At 39.1% G+C, this 16,542-nt stretch overlaps 1 protein-coding gene across 1 annotated transcript in view; it reads right to left on the bottom strand.

The window, feature by feature from the left end:
- The window catches only part of CPED1 (cadherin like and PC-esterase domain containing 1), a 152,007-nt gene that overhangs the window by 10,157 nt on the left and 125,308 nt on the right, over window positions 1-16,542 (bottom strand). Inside the window, exons 18-21 of the mRNA XM_063323257.1 lie at window positions 11,289-11,425; window positions 2,014-2,234; window positions 1,652-1,753; window positions 1,367-1,454 (exon numbers count right to left, since the gene is read on the bottom strand). Of these exons, the coding sequence (XP_063179327.1) occupies window positions 1,367-1,454; window positions 1,652-1,753; window positions 2,014-2,234; window positions 11,289-11,425 (548 nt within the window). The remainder of the gene's footprint in view (window positions 1-1,366; window positions 1,455-1,651; window positions 1,754-2,013; window positions 2,235-11,288; window positions 11,426-16,542) is intronic.

Raw genomic sequence — 16,542 nt, 5'->3', positions numbered from 1 at the left:
GAGAGATGGGGGCTGACCTCTTCTCCCTGGTGACAAGTGATAGGACGAGAGGAAATGGGTTCAAGTTATGTCAGGGGAGGTTTAGATTGGATATTAGGAAACATTTTTTCACTGAAAGGGTTATTAAACATTGGAATAGGCTGCCCAGGGAGGTGGTGGATTCACCATCCCTGGAGGTGTTTAAAAAAAGGGTAGATGGGGCACTGAGGGACATGGTTTAGAAGTGGCTCTTGTCAGGGTAGGCTAAAGGTTGGACTCGATGATCTTAAAGGTCCCTTCCAACCTCAGCGATTCTATGATTCTATGATTCTAACATTTCTTCATGTTAAGTCCAATCATTTCCCTACTGTATCCTAATTTGGTCATGTGGATAATTTAAGGAAATGGTTGGAATCAATAAGAAGACATTTGGTGAAGACAAGGCAGATAGATAGTACTAACTTAGAAAGAAAGAATGGGCAAAATCTGACAGGGCAGTCTCCATAGCAAAAAGGAGGGTGAGAGTGACAGTAAGTCACACACTGAATACAGCAGTGTGTTATGGTTGCAAAAAGACATGGGCGCCAGTCCCTAGTGCGATAGGAGCGCTGTACGTAAACTATGAAAGCTAATAATTTTCTCTTTTCAACACCTGTGAACAGCTGGAGCATTACACTCAGCGCTGGTAGGCATCGTTTACTCCGCTCTGCCCTCCGGCCCTTCCCAGCCCCGTCACATCCACACATTTTGTATGTGTTCAACAGAAAACTACCGACCAAATTGTAAATAAAAATATTGAATTGAATGGGTTACACAGCACATTGAAATGAGCCCACCTATTGCTCTGAGAGTCTTGGACATGATTTAAACTGACTGTAACATCCGGTTAACATACAAATCACACGCTAGATTCACCGGTACATTCCAGCTGCTCTGTAATGTTCTGGCTTCAATAGGTTGGTTAAGATAGATTTATGGAGAGCTGTGCGATGCAGCCAGAACAGTGAATCTGAGCCAGCAGTAACCGTGGAGGAAGCCTGGGGAGGGCCAGCACTCAACGTCGTACGAGGAGCAATCTGCCTACCCCCAGTTCGATTTCTCAACTTTGGCAGCAGGATTAATGTCGGAGCTTCTTCTGGTTCCTGGGACATCTGACTGAGCACGGCATCTCAAACGGTGCTCTGATTGCAGCGGAATCCACGAAATGAGGCAAATCGGTTTGAATCTGCATCAGCAAGCCGTATGAGCAAATACAAACATTATTCTTTCTTTGATCCACTTGAAGCTTGCTCAGCAGAGGTTGCGACATATTTTGACCAGATAGCAAAATTATTGCTGAAATGACAAGTCTTCCATGAAAATGCACTCTAAATATACTGTAGATTACCTGTGACAGAGAATGTATTCCATCCACTGGGAGGTGAAAGCCCATCCCTATGGATTTGATAATTACCAGGATATTTGATAGATTTTCCCTGTTTGGGAAAAAAAAAAATACACATTTTACTCAACAGACACATCAAAAGACATTAAATTTTTATGTTTTCAAAGTCCATTAAGTGTGCACCCGTAAGAAAACAAATGAAATGTTGGTATTTAAAATTTTTGGTTAAGTTGTTTCTCATAATTTAGCATATCAAGACTTGGAATAACACCAAGCACATAACATTACCTGTTCAACACCTTTTGGATAATTTGCAGGTGATTGGAATTAAGCCACTGAACGCCACCTACAATTAATACGGTCTGGTCTGTATTCTCCAGGGGACGTGATCTGAAATCCAGAGAGGAAAAACAACACATGTTGCCTTAAAACAGATGGCAAACATTTTAACTGCATTGCATTGCATTTCAGTGAACTGTATCTGGCATCCTGATCAGAGGCTTGATGTCATTTTCTGCTATTTTTCAACCACACAATACGGTCTGCACACGTTAGGTTTAATTGTTTACGGACTTTAATTGTAAAATGTGTTAAACATTTGTGAATAGAACAAGAATACAAACAAGCCAGCAAGAGAGTTTGTACGGTACCTCTGCAACAGTTGTTCTAGTGCTTTTTCAAAAGTTGGTCTCTGGTTTGCATTCATCCAAAACTGGGGGTAGTAGGAGTAACTGATAAAGGTTTTCCCCTCATTGATATTATGGTAACATTTAACATCATGAGTCTTTTGCCATTCCTGAAGAGTCTTATTCACTCTTTCTATTAGATAGTACATCATCCCTCGGTTAGTTGAGTCACCTATAAAAAGAATCTTTGGATAGAAAAAAAAGATATGACTTAGAAGCTGTACACTCCAAATTCCAAAAGCTAAGAAAAGAATACAGCTAGTCTGGAGGATTTTATACCCTTCTCATAACGTTCAAGAAATATTTCTGTGAGCTGCCAGTTCTCCAGCCCTGAGACCTCAATACTAAAGTCCTCCTTTAGTAAAATCTGTGTGATCTGATTAACAAAAAGTTATATTATATGTTTCAAAGACAAAAAGTACAGGTTATAGATGGCTCTAGATGCACAGTTAGTCCTGCATTTTTCATCCTTGCTGATAATTTTTTTGCTTAAGTTTTTATTTACTTCCAATTGCTATTACAGAGCCTCTCATGATTTCTTGCAACTTCCTGCTTTTGTTCCTCCAGTTTTTCATGTGGTTTGTTCCTACACAGCACGTCTTGGTTAATGTCTGTCTTCCATAAATGTGATTCATTAGAATTTACACTAAAGGGACACAAACACACACACGCTCACACATCAATGGATGCAGCTGCTGCCTTATTTGTAGAGAGATGGGCTTTCTGCAATTTCAGAGAGGGAAAAAAAAAAAGGGTTATTTTGGTGGCAGATAATCTGAATAGAGTCCTGGCTTGTGTGATGTGGCCACCAGGAAGCATCATGGCCTGAAGGGAGTTAGAAGTGTTGTCACAATGACAGAAGAACTTCAAGTATCAGCAGTCTTCGCTGGGTTACTCTGAACTTGCAAATGACTGAAGAAGTCAAATTTGAGCTTGCTCCTACCCATTCTGTAGACTCCCCTGTCAAATCAAACATCTCTGTATGTGGAGACCACAGAACTTAATATGTGGGGTTTTTTAATGTAATTGCCCTATTTTTAGTGGATAGGACTAGCATTTCCTCCTGCTGAAGAGAACATGTAAGCAATGACACAAGTCCAAAGGGGAAGAGAACCCAGGTTCACTGTGGTTTGCCAATGAAACTGTGTGCGTAATCAGTTATTACCACAGTCATCTCAGCCAGAAGTCCACACAGAGGAGCATAAACGTAAAACTGGGAGTCAGAAACCCCACAGTAACAGTCCTGTTCTCTGCCCAGCAGTATACTGCTTCTCCTACCTCCTCTGGCACTCAGGGTAGTTGGCACCCTCTAAGTTCGGTTGTTGTTGTTTGGTTTTTGAAATTTGATTTGGGGTTTGATGCTTTACCACTTCCACCTTGAATATTTGGTTATGCAAATAAAATTCAGACTGCACAAGATTACATGTTTAATTGTACATTTCCAAAGCTTCTCTTAGAGATTTTACGTGGTAAAGGCATCTGGGACTTCTTTCATCTAATACATCTCTATTTATCTATTTCCTTCAGGAATGTCACAGCTTTAGAGACTGATTCCAGTTCCCACTATGAACCTATTGTGAGTAAAAATAAGCCACAACAGCATATTGATGACAGTTCCCACAGAAGAGAAGCAGTTTCAGATAAACATTCCCCGATCTGATTCGATGGCCAAGAATAGGCATGACAAGGACTTGAACATCCCATGCCTCCCCATTGTGGGCTGCAGAGAAGTCCTAGATAGATTATTTATGGTAGCAATCATTAAAACAAGCACCGAGGCTCTTTCACCTCCTGTCCTGGACCTCTCAAAGCTGCTTCACAGAGTAAATTCTTAAACAGCTGCTGTTTATTCTTGGACTGCACAAGGAGTTCCCTCACATGCAAGGGGATTTCCAACTCTTTTCACATTGTGTCAGAAGAAACCTCTTTAAACCAAGCATAACATGAGTCAGAGAAGTCAAGGATCCTTGCATCCTTGGAAGGACTGGTTGGGTATTCTCTCTTTCCCTCTTTGGCAGACACAAACATGCACACTATTATTTACAATTAGGAAGACAGTCCACACTTACAATATGTCCTAATTCTAAAGTAGGTTAACTTGAGGTTTTAAACAATTCTTTTAACTTGCAAAATCTTTTAATCTCTCCAGTCTGTCTATGTCCACATCTTTTTAATCTCCCTTTCTTAAGTCCGTCACTGTAGTATGTAGATGTGTATCTATTTAAAAAGCAGTTCTCAGATATTAGCAGGCAAGGATATCATTAACTTGCAATGTGGGTGAGAACATTTCTGTGAAAACACAGAACATCATTAGCAGAATAACAAACAGGCTCTACTAAGTTACACACATAGAGCAGTTGGTAGAACATGCTAGATTGTTTTTCTTCTACTTCTAATAACATATGATACCATTTTGTTATCATTGCACATGGGGATTTCTAGTTGCAAAGGAACATAGTCAGCTATTAATTACACTGATTTGGCAGATGTGGCATTTTTATCTCACTCATTCTACTGTGACTAAGATTCTGACTGATATTTTCTCCTTGTAACTGTAATTGGTCTACTCACATCTACCACTGAGTACAAATGGCAGAACAACACTTTTTGTGGAAAAAAAGGAGAGAAGAGCCATGGCCAAGGGCAATGAACATGAGGCACAGATGTCTAGTTTTGCCAACACTGTGTATTCTCTAGCAATTTAAGTGTGAAGTATCATTCTAAATATTTCCAGTGTCTCAAACATCGCAGACCATCGAAGACTGAGATAGACTCATCAGCCTCTTTCCCATTTTTTCTTTACGTCAAAACCAGAGCAAACCCCCCAGCCCCTCAATTTACACTATTAAATACTTCAGCGTTGGAGGGCTTTACAATTCCTAGATGCACACACACGTAAGCAGTGGATCCATAAGTGTGTTTTCAAGTCTGCTCTGAGGTACCTAGCTGGCCAGGTCTGCAGATGGGATGGCATACTTCTTTAAAACCAGTACCAGGAGAGACAAGGTAGGTAAGATCACTTCTCACAGTGACAGTTCTAGCCCTTAAGTGCCATTACGTTGGGAACCATATGAAAACATCACGTGTGCATTGGAATAGTATTATTGTTGTTGCCTGATGTTCTGAGAACATGAAGGGGGTGAAAGAAGTCAGAGCAGATTCCTTTAGAGCGGTCAGTGTAACTGGACAAAATAACTGTTAGGGCTCAGGTACGCTTCTTGAAATACCATCACACGACTGACAAGACTGCACGCAGCCCATCTCTGAAGGAGTGAGTTCTGAGTCTCAGAACGTCTCCATTTTCAGTCTTAAGTGAGCTTTTTGTGAGAAGGTAAAGCAGAAGGTCAGGAAATTAGATCAGACAGCTAATGCAATTGAGTGTCTGGGTGTCCATCTGGGAATGTATACTTATTCCTAGGAGAAGGTGTGGCCGAGCAGGATGAGTCAGGAATGAGACAGATGGCAACATCACACTGGTGAGGAAATTTCACTAGGGAAATTAACCTGAATACTCAGAAAATAATCTGCTAAGAGAATACTTAAGACTTGATGTAAGTGGGGAAGAGAGAAATGAGACAAAGTGGACTTGTGGTCGTACAGAAAACCAGATCAGAAGTGTAGGTTATCCTCAAAGATGTCAATTATAATAACCATATTAGATTTCAGTCAAGAGGTCTTTGACTGCTCAAGTCCACACCAGGACTGTATCACTGGAATCATGCAAACCTTTTTAACTCCAGCTACTTTTCTTCACAGTGAAATCACAGCATTGTTGAACGATACGTCATTAAAACTAGGACTGCAGTATGTGAAATCTATGGTCCCTGCCCTCTAGCTCTGATAGAGAGCTCTTTGCAGTTGTCACAGGAGGGGATCAGCAGTCACACTATGGAGGCTGTGTGTGCTGGGCTTTTAAAGGGAATGCTCTCCCATAAGCAGAGAGAAGATCTCAGCTAGAAAGATGGGTGTGCATTCCTTGTAACCCAATACATCCCAGGCTGATGGATGCATAGTACAGCAAATCTGCACACACAGATCACCCATTCATTAAGACCTTGTCTGCACCCAACAATCTGCTTCTAACTATTGGTCCAACCATGCTGTGAGACATGTAAATCCTAGAAAAATAAACAGATTCTTCTTTTGCTTCTCCCCACAGAAAATCCATGTGGAAGAGGAGGCCATTTGTAGGTAATTCTACCTGCTTTTCAAACTGCCCTTGCACAGAGCTGGCCAAACACATTTTCTTGTGGTATCACAGAATCATGCAATTTTTCAGAGTTGGAAGGGACCTCCAGAGATCATCTAGTCCAAATCCCCAGTATGCAGACCACCAGAAAGCATCTTTCAAAGCATCCACCTTTTGCAAGTCAGCTTCATTTTCAGCAAATGTTTGTGAGACTCAAAGGTTAAAGTAAATGGTGTTTAGCCCCAGAAAGAAATCTTATGTCCTACAACTAACACAAGAGCTTCGATGAATTAGAATAATCATTCAATGTAACTGAACGCGTGGTAGCTATGGCCACATTTATTTCTATACAGCTGCATGAACTTACTATAGTTGTGTGTGCCATGTAGTGTTTAATATGATTTGAACCAGGGGCTCTGGGGATGATTCTGTATTTAGCTCTATGACAATAACGAGGAAAATGATGGCTCAGATGTGTAGAATATGAAAATTCCTTTACATTCTGGCACAAGGCTGAGTCATGTACTGTTCAGGTCAATGGGGGATTTGTCTGCAGGATGACTAAAGGATCAGGCATACATAAGTTTGTAATTTTACCAGACAAAGAACAACACTTTCATGCAGACAGATGTTTTCAGTGTCTTCTCTTGCAAATGTTTGGTGTGAAAAATTCCATTATAGCTTACAGGCTTTAAAAGATTGTGTAAGCATAGTGGAATTCACTTCTTAACCAGACCTATCATTATAAATTAACCACACTTAGGAAATTTAAACACCTGTAAGTCTAAAACACTACTTAACTTTAAAATATTATTAAGAAATTATAAGTTAAGATTCCTGTTTTAACAGCTGAATTTTAAGTACTTCAGCAAATATTGCCTTTTCATATTTCCTGTTCTTAATTACACATGACTCAATGGTACTTTATTATAAGACTAAACTCCGAGTAGTATTTCTCGATGATAAACAAAATACATATCCCCCCTGCTATTGAGGCCAGCTTTCTATATGCTGCTAATTGGATAAATAATTATCTGTTAGAACCCCTTTTCCTTCACCCATTTTTTAAAGTTCTTGTACAAAAATCAAAGCATCATATCTGAATAGAATTGCATAAATATTACAGCAAAAACTCATTAACCACAGTTACAGAGGATTTTGTTGAGCCAATATAATACAGATATAATATTTTTATTATGATTGCCTATTTCTTTGATTCAATTAGGACTTATATGTGGAGTTCCCTAAGAAGAAGACAGCCTGCATCTCACTACTCTTAGAGTTTAAAATGGAGGAGAAAAAGGACTGTTGATATTAAAAGTGGACTGAATGAAAATCTACTCAGCCAGAATCACCTTAGCCTCAACACTTCAAGATTTGCCTGTTTACTGTGCCTGAAATGCAAACATATGACTGACTAGTCTTGCTAACACATCATAAAGCAAAATAAGGCCCCATAAACAGTTTTTGTGGATGTATATCCTTTTCTCATGTCTCCACCAATCTGAGCGTTATTGTTTCACTACAGGTGGTCTTGCATTTTTATGAGACAGAAACAACTTAGCTCAAACACAGTTTTACAGGCACACAAATTAAAATAACAGTTAATGATGATGTGAAATCAACTGGAAGTCATAGTCAGGGAAAATGAATTTCTGTCATAGAGAAAGGAGATGGTAATTTTAGAGATGAGCTCTGAAAAACAAATCAATTATAATATGACATAAAAGCAGCCTGGAGTTAGAAAACTAATTAGAAAGCATTTTTGAAGGCTTATTTATGCTCTAGATAATAAAGAAGGGCTCTGTTCGGGTGACCATAAACATATTTCAGAAAGATTGACAAATGCATAAAAGAAATTAATGAGCAAGAAACATATTTGAATAGCATTTTACTGCTGTTCTATGTAACATGAGAAAAACAGAATAATTGCACTTAAAGATACAGTTGATCTTATACGTGCTGCATTTCAGCCAAAAAGAGCATTCACTTTTCATCTTATTTCATCACTTGCTGAAGTGATCAGGGACACAGCACAGCAGCGGTTAACTCATTACATGCTTCCCTTCACATTCATTAGAGGTAGAAACACAAGTAGGCTTTTTTTCTTTTTCTTCTTTTTTTTTTCATGTAAAACTAATAGGGGCGCATAAGAAAACAGCCTGCATTTATCATAGTTGGAATTTCACAGTGGCATAGAGATTAACACCTCCTATTTAAAAGAGAAGACATAATCACAGACACAGTATTTATAATGTCTTATCATGATGTTTTTAATTGTAAGAAGTAAAACCAGCGGATCAGATTTCTGAAACCAAATTATAATTTTTCCAGGACAAAAATCAGAGACTTCAGCCTAGTGAATCACAAATGTCTCTACTTGCTTTACTTGTGATTCCTGCTGAAATCTTGCATGACTGAATTTTTTATGAAGGTATTCAGAAGTGAAATTCAGTCATAGAGGGCTGTTAGTGTTTTGATGGAAGGTATGATGTCATTTGACCCAAAGACATTTCAGACATACATGTCTCTGCTTTCCTAAGAAAGGTTTGGTAATTATGTAGGGTGTATGGAGGTTTTATTGCCTTAGTTCAGAATAAACTTTGAGCAAGAATTCAGATGATGTAGATCATGATACATGACTCCTTTGTAAAGGATTCTGAACTCCAGAGACCAGAGTTACGCAAGCTGAATATTCCGTGTAGTGGCTTACTAAAAAATCCCAGCATACAGAGGCACATGGGTCAGTAGAGCCCATTTTGAGAAGTGGACACAAGTGAGTTCTGTTGTTCTTAGCTAACTTCAGCAAATGACAATATAAATCAAACAGCATTCTAGATCACCTCAGTGTCCTCACTTGTGTTGATGATTTTTGCCCTTACGTTTTGCACTCATGCTTTTTTTGCAATCTGCTTAAATTTACAGTGTTGAAACCTTCTGCTTATTTTATTATGGAAACTATGATGTCGTTAGTTTAAAAAGTCAGTGGTCTCTGTACTGCTTAAAGAAAAGGTATATAATGGTTTAAAACTAATATCACAAATTAGGAAATATAAGTGTTTATAGATGGTTACCAAAATCTCTTGTATAGTAAAAATGTATTTGTTCACAAGAATTATATCTTGCTGGCTACTCAACAGCTCCCTTATAAAAGATCCAGGTTGCTTAACAATACATAATAGCATACAACGCAACTGACAGGCAAAAGTCCCTTTCAGTGAGCACCTGAAAAAAATACTTTTTCTACTACATTGCTTAGACTATGTAAAGTAATATTAAAGTTTGCCTTAATCACAGGCAGAATCAGGACCTTATCACCCAATGGTCCTCACAAAATGGTCCTCACCCAAGCAGAGGACCATTTTTCCTCATGTGATTTAGGTATGAAGAAAGTCTCATAGTTCTTAAGTTCGTTCTACTGACACGAGGGAGTTGGTCCAGGCTCTACATTTATTTATTTGGTGAAAGAAGCAAAAATGCTGTTGCAAAATGCCACACAAAGTTAAAACCACTGCAAAGTTATGACAAAAATAACATCGGCGGGAAAGGTCTAGGAGAAATATACCAAAAGGAGAACACAGGTTAGAGTGAGCACTTTAAAAGAATAAACCAGTTAAATGGACATCTGTGCAAAGGCAATAGGAGTGATTCAGCAGATTTCTACAGAGCAGTGAAGGTTACCAGACAATGACAGAAGACTTTTGCAAAAGATGAAAAATGGGGAACAAGTGCAATTAGTTTTACAGAAAATTTTCTCGCATGGTGTTAATGTAGATCACATGAGATCTGGCTCTCATCTGACACTAGAATAGGCCGGTGACCCCAGAGAGTCACAACACAGTGGAATCTGGATCAAGCTCACAAACGTTCATTTCATATACTTGGTTTTAACGGACCCTTAACAAACGCTGTCCTGTTTTGGACACTGGTGAATGTGAGTGCTTGGGTTCAGGAGGTGGGAATGTCAGCATAATCCTCCCAGCAATACCCTGGCAATCCACTGCCATGATGATATATTGTTCCTCTGCTATCCTTCAATTGTCTGACCAAAGGGTGTTTGCTTATTGAAGCAGCCCGACGCCTGTGGAAATTAAAGACCAAAGCAAAGCTATCAAATTCTTCTGTATTTTTTGCTGTGGTCAATCCAAAAGTGCTTGGTTTGTACAGGAGGAGCAAATCAAGCCTCTCCTCTGTCGTACAAACCTATGTTTTTTAGAAAAAATATGCTAGGAGAAACCCACAGCTCCATAGCAATGGAGAAAACCAGAGGCAGAAATGAAGCCAAATGGCAATGAAGGACTTTGTGCAGGACAAGAAATGACCAGAAAAGGAGGAAATGTTAATTGAAAGGCTATTATTTTTGTATTTTTCTATATAGAAACGGTCTTGGATTTTATCAAAATGCCGCTTTTAGTTACTCTTTTGTTACCTAGACAATACACTATAAAAATCTTTATAACAATTAATTACTTACTTTCTGGATACTTGTATCCTCAGTAAGGTACCTGAGCCTCAGATCAGAGCTCTCTCTCAACAGTTTTACAGTCATAGCATGCTTATTAAGGAGACCTTGTATTTCCAAGCAACCACCTTAGAAGCTTCACTACAAGAAAAGAATGTGCAAGAAGACTTGGTAAGATTAGTGTGCACAAGCAATGCCATGCATTAGGTATGCAGCAGAAGAAACCCAACTTGCGTATCAAGGGTGAGAAAAACTGTGACAACAATGCAAATCTGTCCTCCATTTACAGTCCTTGGATACTCACTGCAGGTCTAACTGGTAACAACAAACACCGTAGGTCTTGAAACTCCACTGGTGTAACCCAAGCTCCTATGCAAAATGGCAGCAGACAACCGTGTCTGCATATGAGGCTAAATTATAGATACTGGTTGCTTTTCATCCGTGTGGATTTTCCATCTGAATCTTTTTCCAGTTATAATAAAAAGGGATCTTTCCTACACATCAATCATAACATTGTTTTTAAAGCTTCTGGACACTAAATAGCCAGGTAAATAAAAAAAAAATTAACACGTAAAATCTGTTACATACCTTTCTGCCCTCCACACAGCGCTGGAGCTCAGGCTTGGCGAGCACAGAGTATCGGCAGCCGTGGGGCTGCCATGTTATTTCTCTCCAGTCACAGGTCCTATTGTCAGAGCAGCTGAGGCAAGGGACAATCCACTGCCCTGGAAAACATCAGTGGGATGTCAGCACCTCCTGTGTATTTTTGTGAGTAGCTTTATTATACAGCAAGCAAGATATATTTGAGTATTTTGTCACGGGAGTTTTCCCTAAATTAAATGCCCCCCAGCCCTTTGAAGAGATAATTTCGTTCCTCTGTGTTATATGCCCTTTTCATTCATTTATGGTGGTAGCTTTTCCTTTCCCTGAAAGAGCTGCAAATGCTCAAATTGACAGTAGTTTGTGGGTTCATTTCTCAGTTCATGTTGCCTTTCTTGTAGCAGCTTGTCCTTTCTCCACAGAAGGGATATAAGAAAGGGAAAGGAGGTGAGGAGGATGAATGTGAAAAGAAAATATTCACCTTCAGAAGTGTCTAAAGACAATATTCATTTTCATCTACAAGATTCATCTCATCTAAAAGTTGGGTAGCTGGTCAAAGCTAAACTTTGAGAGACCCTTGTTAGAAAAATGAAGCAAGAGAGGGGATGACTTTCCATAGAAAATCCTAATTTCTTTAATTTGTGAGAATTCAGAGGACTTTTCCAGGCTATACATATACATTTCAGAAAGTGAAAGTAAGGTGAGGTGAATAACCTATATGATTTATTAGAGCCTATTTTCAAAAATTACTTCGTATATTGTGGGTTTTGGGCATCTCTTACCTAAAGTTGAATGGTTTTGTCATTTTGTTTTTTTAAAGCTATTCATTTCCAAAATCCCTCTGGAAGTTTGAAGGATTTAACCTCTGAAGGAAGACAGAAAACTTTTGAGTTGCCCTTATATTCAGATCAACACAAGGAACACTTTTCCTAGCCCCTACAAGTGTCCTGACAACATCTCCCAGTGCCTATGTAGCTCTGCCAGCAAAACCTGCTTTTGCTCTGATTAAAAGCATCACATGAGGAAGAGCGCGGGGGCACCCAGGTCCTTGTGTGAGTGCTATCTAGCCTTGCTAGCACAGCCAGGCTTCTCACCACAGCCCAGCAAACAGCTCCGAAAGCAAATGTTTGCAGAGCAGACCTGGCCTTAGAGTTTGTGACCGTCACAGACAGACAGCAGCTCCGCTGGGTGTGCTTCGCTGGGTGTGATAGATTGCTGCTACACAAGAAGCCACAGCAAAAAACCAAGGCTGCTGCCTATCGACATTTATCAGGCCAGGGACTGAGTGGGAGGCTGAGTGAAGCAACCCTGTGGGATCCCAGTAGCCTTGGGAGAGTCAGCTGCTACCTCAGGAGCAAGGGAATTTCCAGGGATGCAGCCTGCGCTTGCACTGAGCAAAAGCCCCACGCGAATATGTTTTGGTAAGTAGCAGGATGAGTTGTTTCAGCAGATAAAGAAGTCCTTCTAAAGAAAAACATCGAGAATTGTTTGTATGGGAGCCCGCACTGGCACATCTAAGGGCAGAATATATCCCACGGTGCTTCGACCACGCAGCTCCAGCTGCTGTGTAGCCTGCACAGCTGCCACTACTTCTGCCCCGTGCAGAAGATGCTCACCCCACCCTCAGCTACTCTTGTAGATGATGTGGAGCAAATAATGGCAGACTGAACCTAAACAAAAGCCTGGATGCTGACTTTACCATGCTGTGGGTCAGTGAGCACAACCCAGCTCCCCTGGTTCCCATGGGTGTGGGTGTTTCCTGAAGGCTCCCCACAGGGCAAGCAGCTCTGTTCAGCATGGAGGAATGACGGAGAGGAGGGACAATCAGGACCATGGTGGTAGGGTGCAAGCGGGGAGATGGAGCTGCCCAGTGCTCCTTGCTCAGGGGAGTTTCAAACTTGCATTGTCTGTGTCCTAATCACCTAGCTGTTTGTCCTTAGGGACAACGTTCCTCCCTCTTCTTCTTAGCTGAGGACAACTTTAAAGCTCAAAATCCATTAGGACAGAAAAACAGCATAATTGTAACTTGGTAATTTTAGGGGAGAAGAGAGACCTGAACTGTGGTCCCTGGTCCTATGTAGACATTTGATATAGGCATTAAAGTCAGCCTACGTAAAGGTACAAAGTGGATAACCAAGTTCTGGAGCAGGGAGTGCTCTTCCAGTTGAATATCTTGCTCAGCTGGGAAACTGAGGGCTGAATTAAGACAATTAATCTTTCTGGCAGCCTCCAGTGCTGGCCATTGTGAATACCTTCCTCATGCTGGCCCTCCTTTGGCTTTGAGGTCCCTTGCTCCACGTTTTGGCCTCCTGGCTGCCACTGGGGCCAGGCATACTTTGACTTTCCAAGATTTGTATCGCCACTTGCCCTTGGCTGCCTCTGCGCTCCCTTTGCAATCCATGGCTAAACAGTCATTCCCAGCTTCATAGCAGTCATATGAAGAGGCTGAAAAGTGCAATGTCTCAGATAACACAGCAATACGTGCCAGGCAAACACCTTCTATTGCTTTGTGCCTTTTGACAGAATCATAGAATCATGGAATCATTTAGGTTGGAAAAGACCTTTAAGATCAGCAAGTGCAACAGTTAAGTTGAGTAACCATTGACTAACAGAGCAGGGACAGAATGGTTGGTTGGTTGATTGGTTTGAGGTCTGGACTCAGAGACTACCACTGCTGTAGAATACTTCCTAAATGATCTGAAAGTTGGTTTGGGCAATGGTTTATATTTAAAAATTATATGAAAACTGGGCAGTTTTTTTCCTGACATTGTAATTTTTCTTTCAAACCAAATACATAAAATTTCTGTCAATGTCTACAACATCTGAAATCCCTCATTTTATAGAATTTTCTTCTTAACATCCCATACATTTATGAGCTGATCTGGTTTTAGGTAATAAACTAGAGAAGTAGAACTATATAAAATTAATATTGAGGAGCTGAAACATCTGAATAATAAAAGTTTAAACTTTGGCAACTGAAAGTGATAAGTACCTTTTGAAAAGCTTGTTTCAAATAGTTTGGTTTATATTCAACAGCTCTCTAGGTATATTAAGAAAAAAACAGATCCATTTTGGTATATGCTAAAGGTTAGTGGCAAATGTAAAAAAAATAGAGAACAAGGATATATGGAGATAAACTCATGTTTATAGGAAGCACTGACATTTAATGCTAACAGAATAGTTGCAGGTTTTGTATTTATAGATTTTTTTAAATGATGTGTGCAAATTTATGTATTTTAATCCAATTATTATAAACTTTTCCTACTGTAACTTCACAGCAGTTAGTAAATGCATTCTTAACCTTTAAAAATAAGATTGTGTTAAAAAATAAAACGAATCTCATATATAAAAGACAATTAACTGAAAAATTGCGAACAATCCAAATTAGTTTGGAAAGTAAGCTTATTTTCTATTGCGATTATAAGTTGTTTTTTCCCCATTACATAAGGTTTTGCACGCCATGCAGCTTTCAGCGCCATTTCAGTCAGCCTGTGTTTTGTGGTGCTTCAGCTGAAAGAGTTCGCATCGGCTCTACCAGGCAAGGGAACTTTTACTTACAATTCAATGTAAGAGAGTAGGAAAGAGAGAGCTGCTCTTAGTTTATTCCCGCATTAAAAACTGGTAAAAACTCAGTTTTATGAAAGCCTGCAAGTAGGAGGTTTTCACAGGAAGAATGAAATTAAACTGGATTTTTGGCTCGTTAGTGCAGTTTATCAGTTGCATACATAAATCTTCTGCTTAAGATATGAGAATAAACATCGCCAATACTCCCCAAAACTGCTCCCCTAAAATGGCATGAAAAGAAATATACTTTCAAAACAATTCATTAGGACTGCTTAATATGTATTTTAAAAATATTAACCTGAAGTTAAAAGTTTTAACTAATAAAGGCTGTTTGCTTAATTTGACAGTTTTGTTTCTTCCTTCAGCCTCTTTTATTTTTATTCAACCTTTCCCATTGTCATAGCCACAAATACACACACTTTGGTTTCAAGATCAAAATCAAAGTTTTTCTATAGTGCCAAAGAATTATCCATATAAAAAGAAAAAAATATTCTAAACTGACAACTCAAAATTTAAGTATTTAACCTAAACTGATGCTAAACATACTTTGTTGATTTATGACTAGTTTACTTTTATATTTGGTGTCTATTTGGCACCCTAAGCCTTCTAAAAATCTTTTTTTCCATGAATAGGCCATAGAAATATTTTTTCTTTTGCTTTTACCTGCATTTATGAAAAATAAATTAAAATTATTTTTAAAAGGACACGATTTTCATGCTGCCAAATAAATGGCCTTAGGCCTAAAGACTTATGTCCAAACTGAAATTTGCTCCTTGTAGCAAATTTGACGAGTGTTGTGAGGAGACACTCATTTGGTTGAACATCAGTTTATGTCTCTGCTGGACCCAAATCCAGGTAGCTGTTGAAGGCAAAGAGAGAGCTCATACAGAATTACGTTAAACTGGATAAAGTTGCAGAAAGTGTGTAAAGAGGGACACGATACAATGAAAACAGGCAAGTCACAGCAACGAGGCAGAACATTAGAAATGAAGCTGTGATCTCTCACCCACCAGATTTTCTAATTGTCTGCAAACGGAATTTCCACAGGCTGTAGTGGCCTGATTCACCTGCAGGAATTTAGTGCAACTTGGGGTTCTCATGGTCTCTATCAAGTGTCTCTCTCTCAGGAGCAAAACACACGGTTAGTGCTTGCTGACTTCTGTGTTATTGATAATACGGCAATGCTGAACAAAGAGCTAATTTTCCTATGATAGCCTGGTTCAAACCCCATTGAATCAAAGGAGATTTTCTGAAGGAAAAAGGATTTTTGTTGCTACAAAAACCATAGTTTCATTCTGTGATCTAAACAAGATGGAAAGAGAGAAACTTCCCCTGTTGAATATTCCAATTTGTATTTATTGGTTAAAAATTAGAAAAAGAAAAAGAAAAAGAAAAGAAAAAGAAAAAGAAAAAGAAAAAGAAAAAGAAAAAGAAAGAAAAAGAAAAAGAAAAAAGAAAAAGAAAAAGAAAAAGAAAAAGAAAAAGAAAAAGAAAAAGAAAAAGAAAAAGAAAAAGAAAAAGAAAAAGAAAAAGAAAAAGAAAAAGAAAAAGAAAAAGAAAAAGAAAAAGAAAAAGAAAAAGAAAAAGAAAAAGAGAGAGAGAAAGAAATGGTGTTAAAAAAGCACATATTTGGTAAGATGCTGAGCTTCCCCCAAAGAATAGTGCCATGGTGACTAGG

Source organism: Chroicocephalus ridibundus, chromosome 1 (assembly GCF_963924245.1).
Source record: "Chroicocephalus ridibundus chromosome 1, bChrRid1.1, whole genome shotgun sequence".
Taxonomy (NCBI): domain Eukaryota; kingdom Metazoa; phylum Chordata; class Aves; order Charadriiformes; family Laridae; genus Chroicocephalus; species Chroicocephalus ridibundus.
The sequence above is the reverse complement of the archived record's forward strand: the minus strand, read 5'-3'. Positions and strand labels throughout refer to the sequence as shown.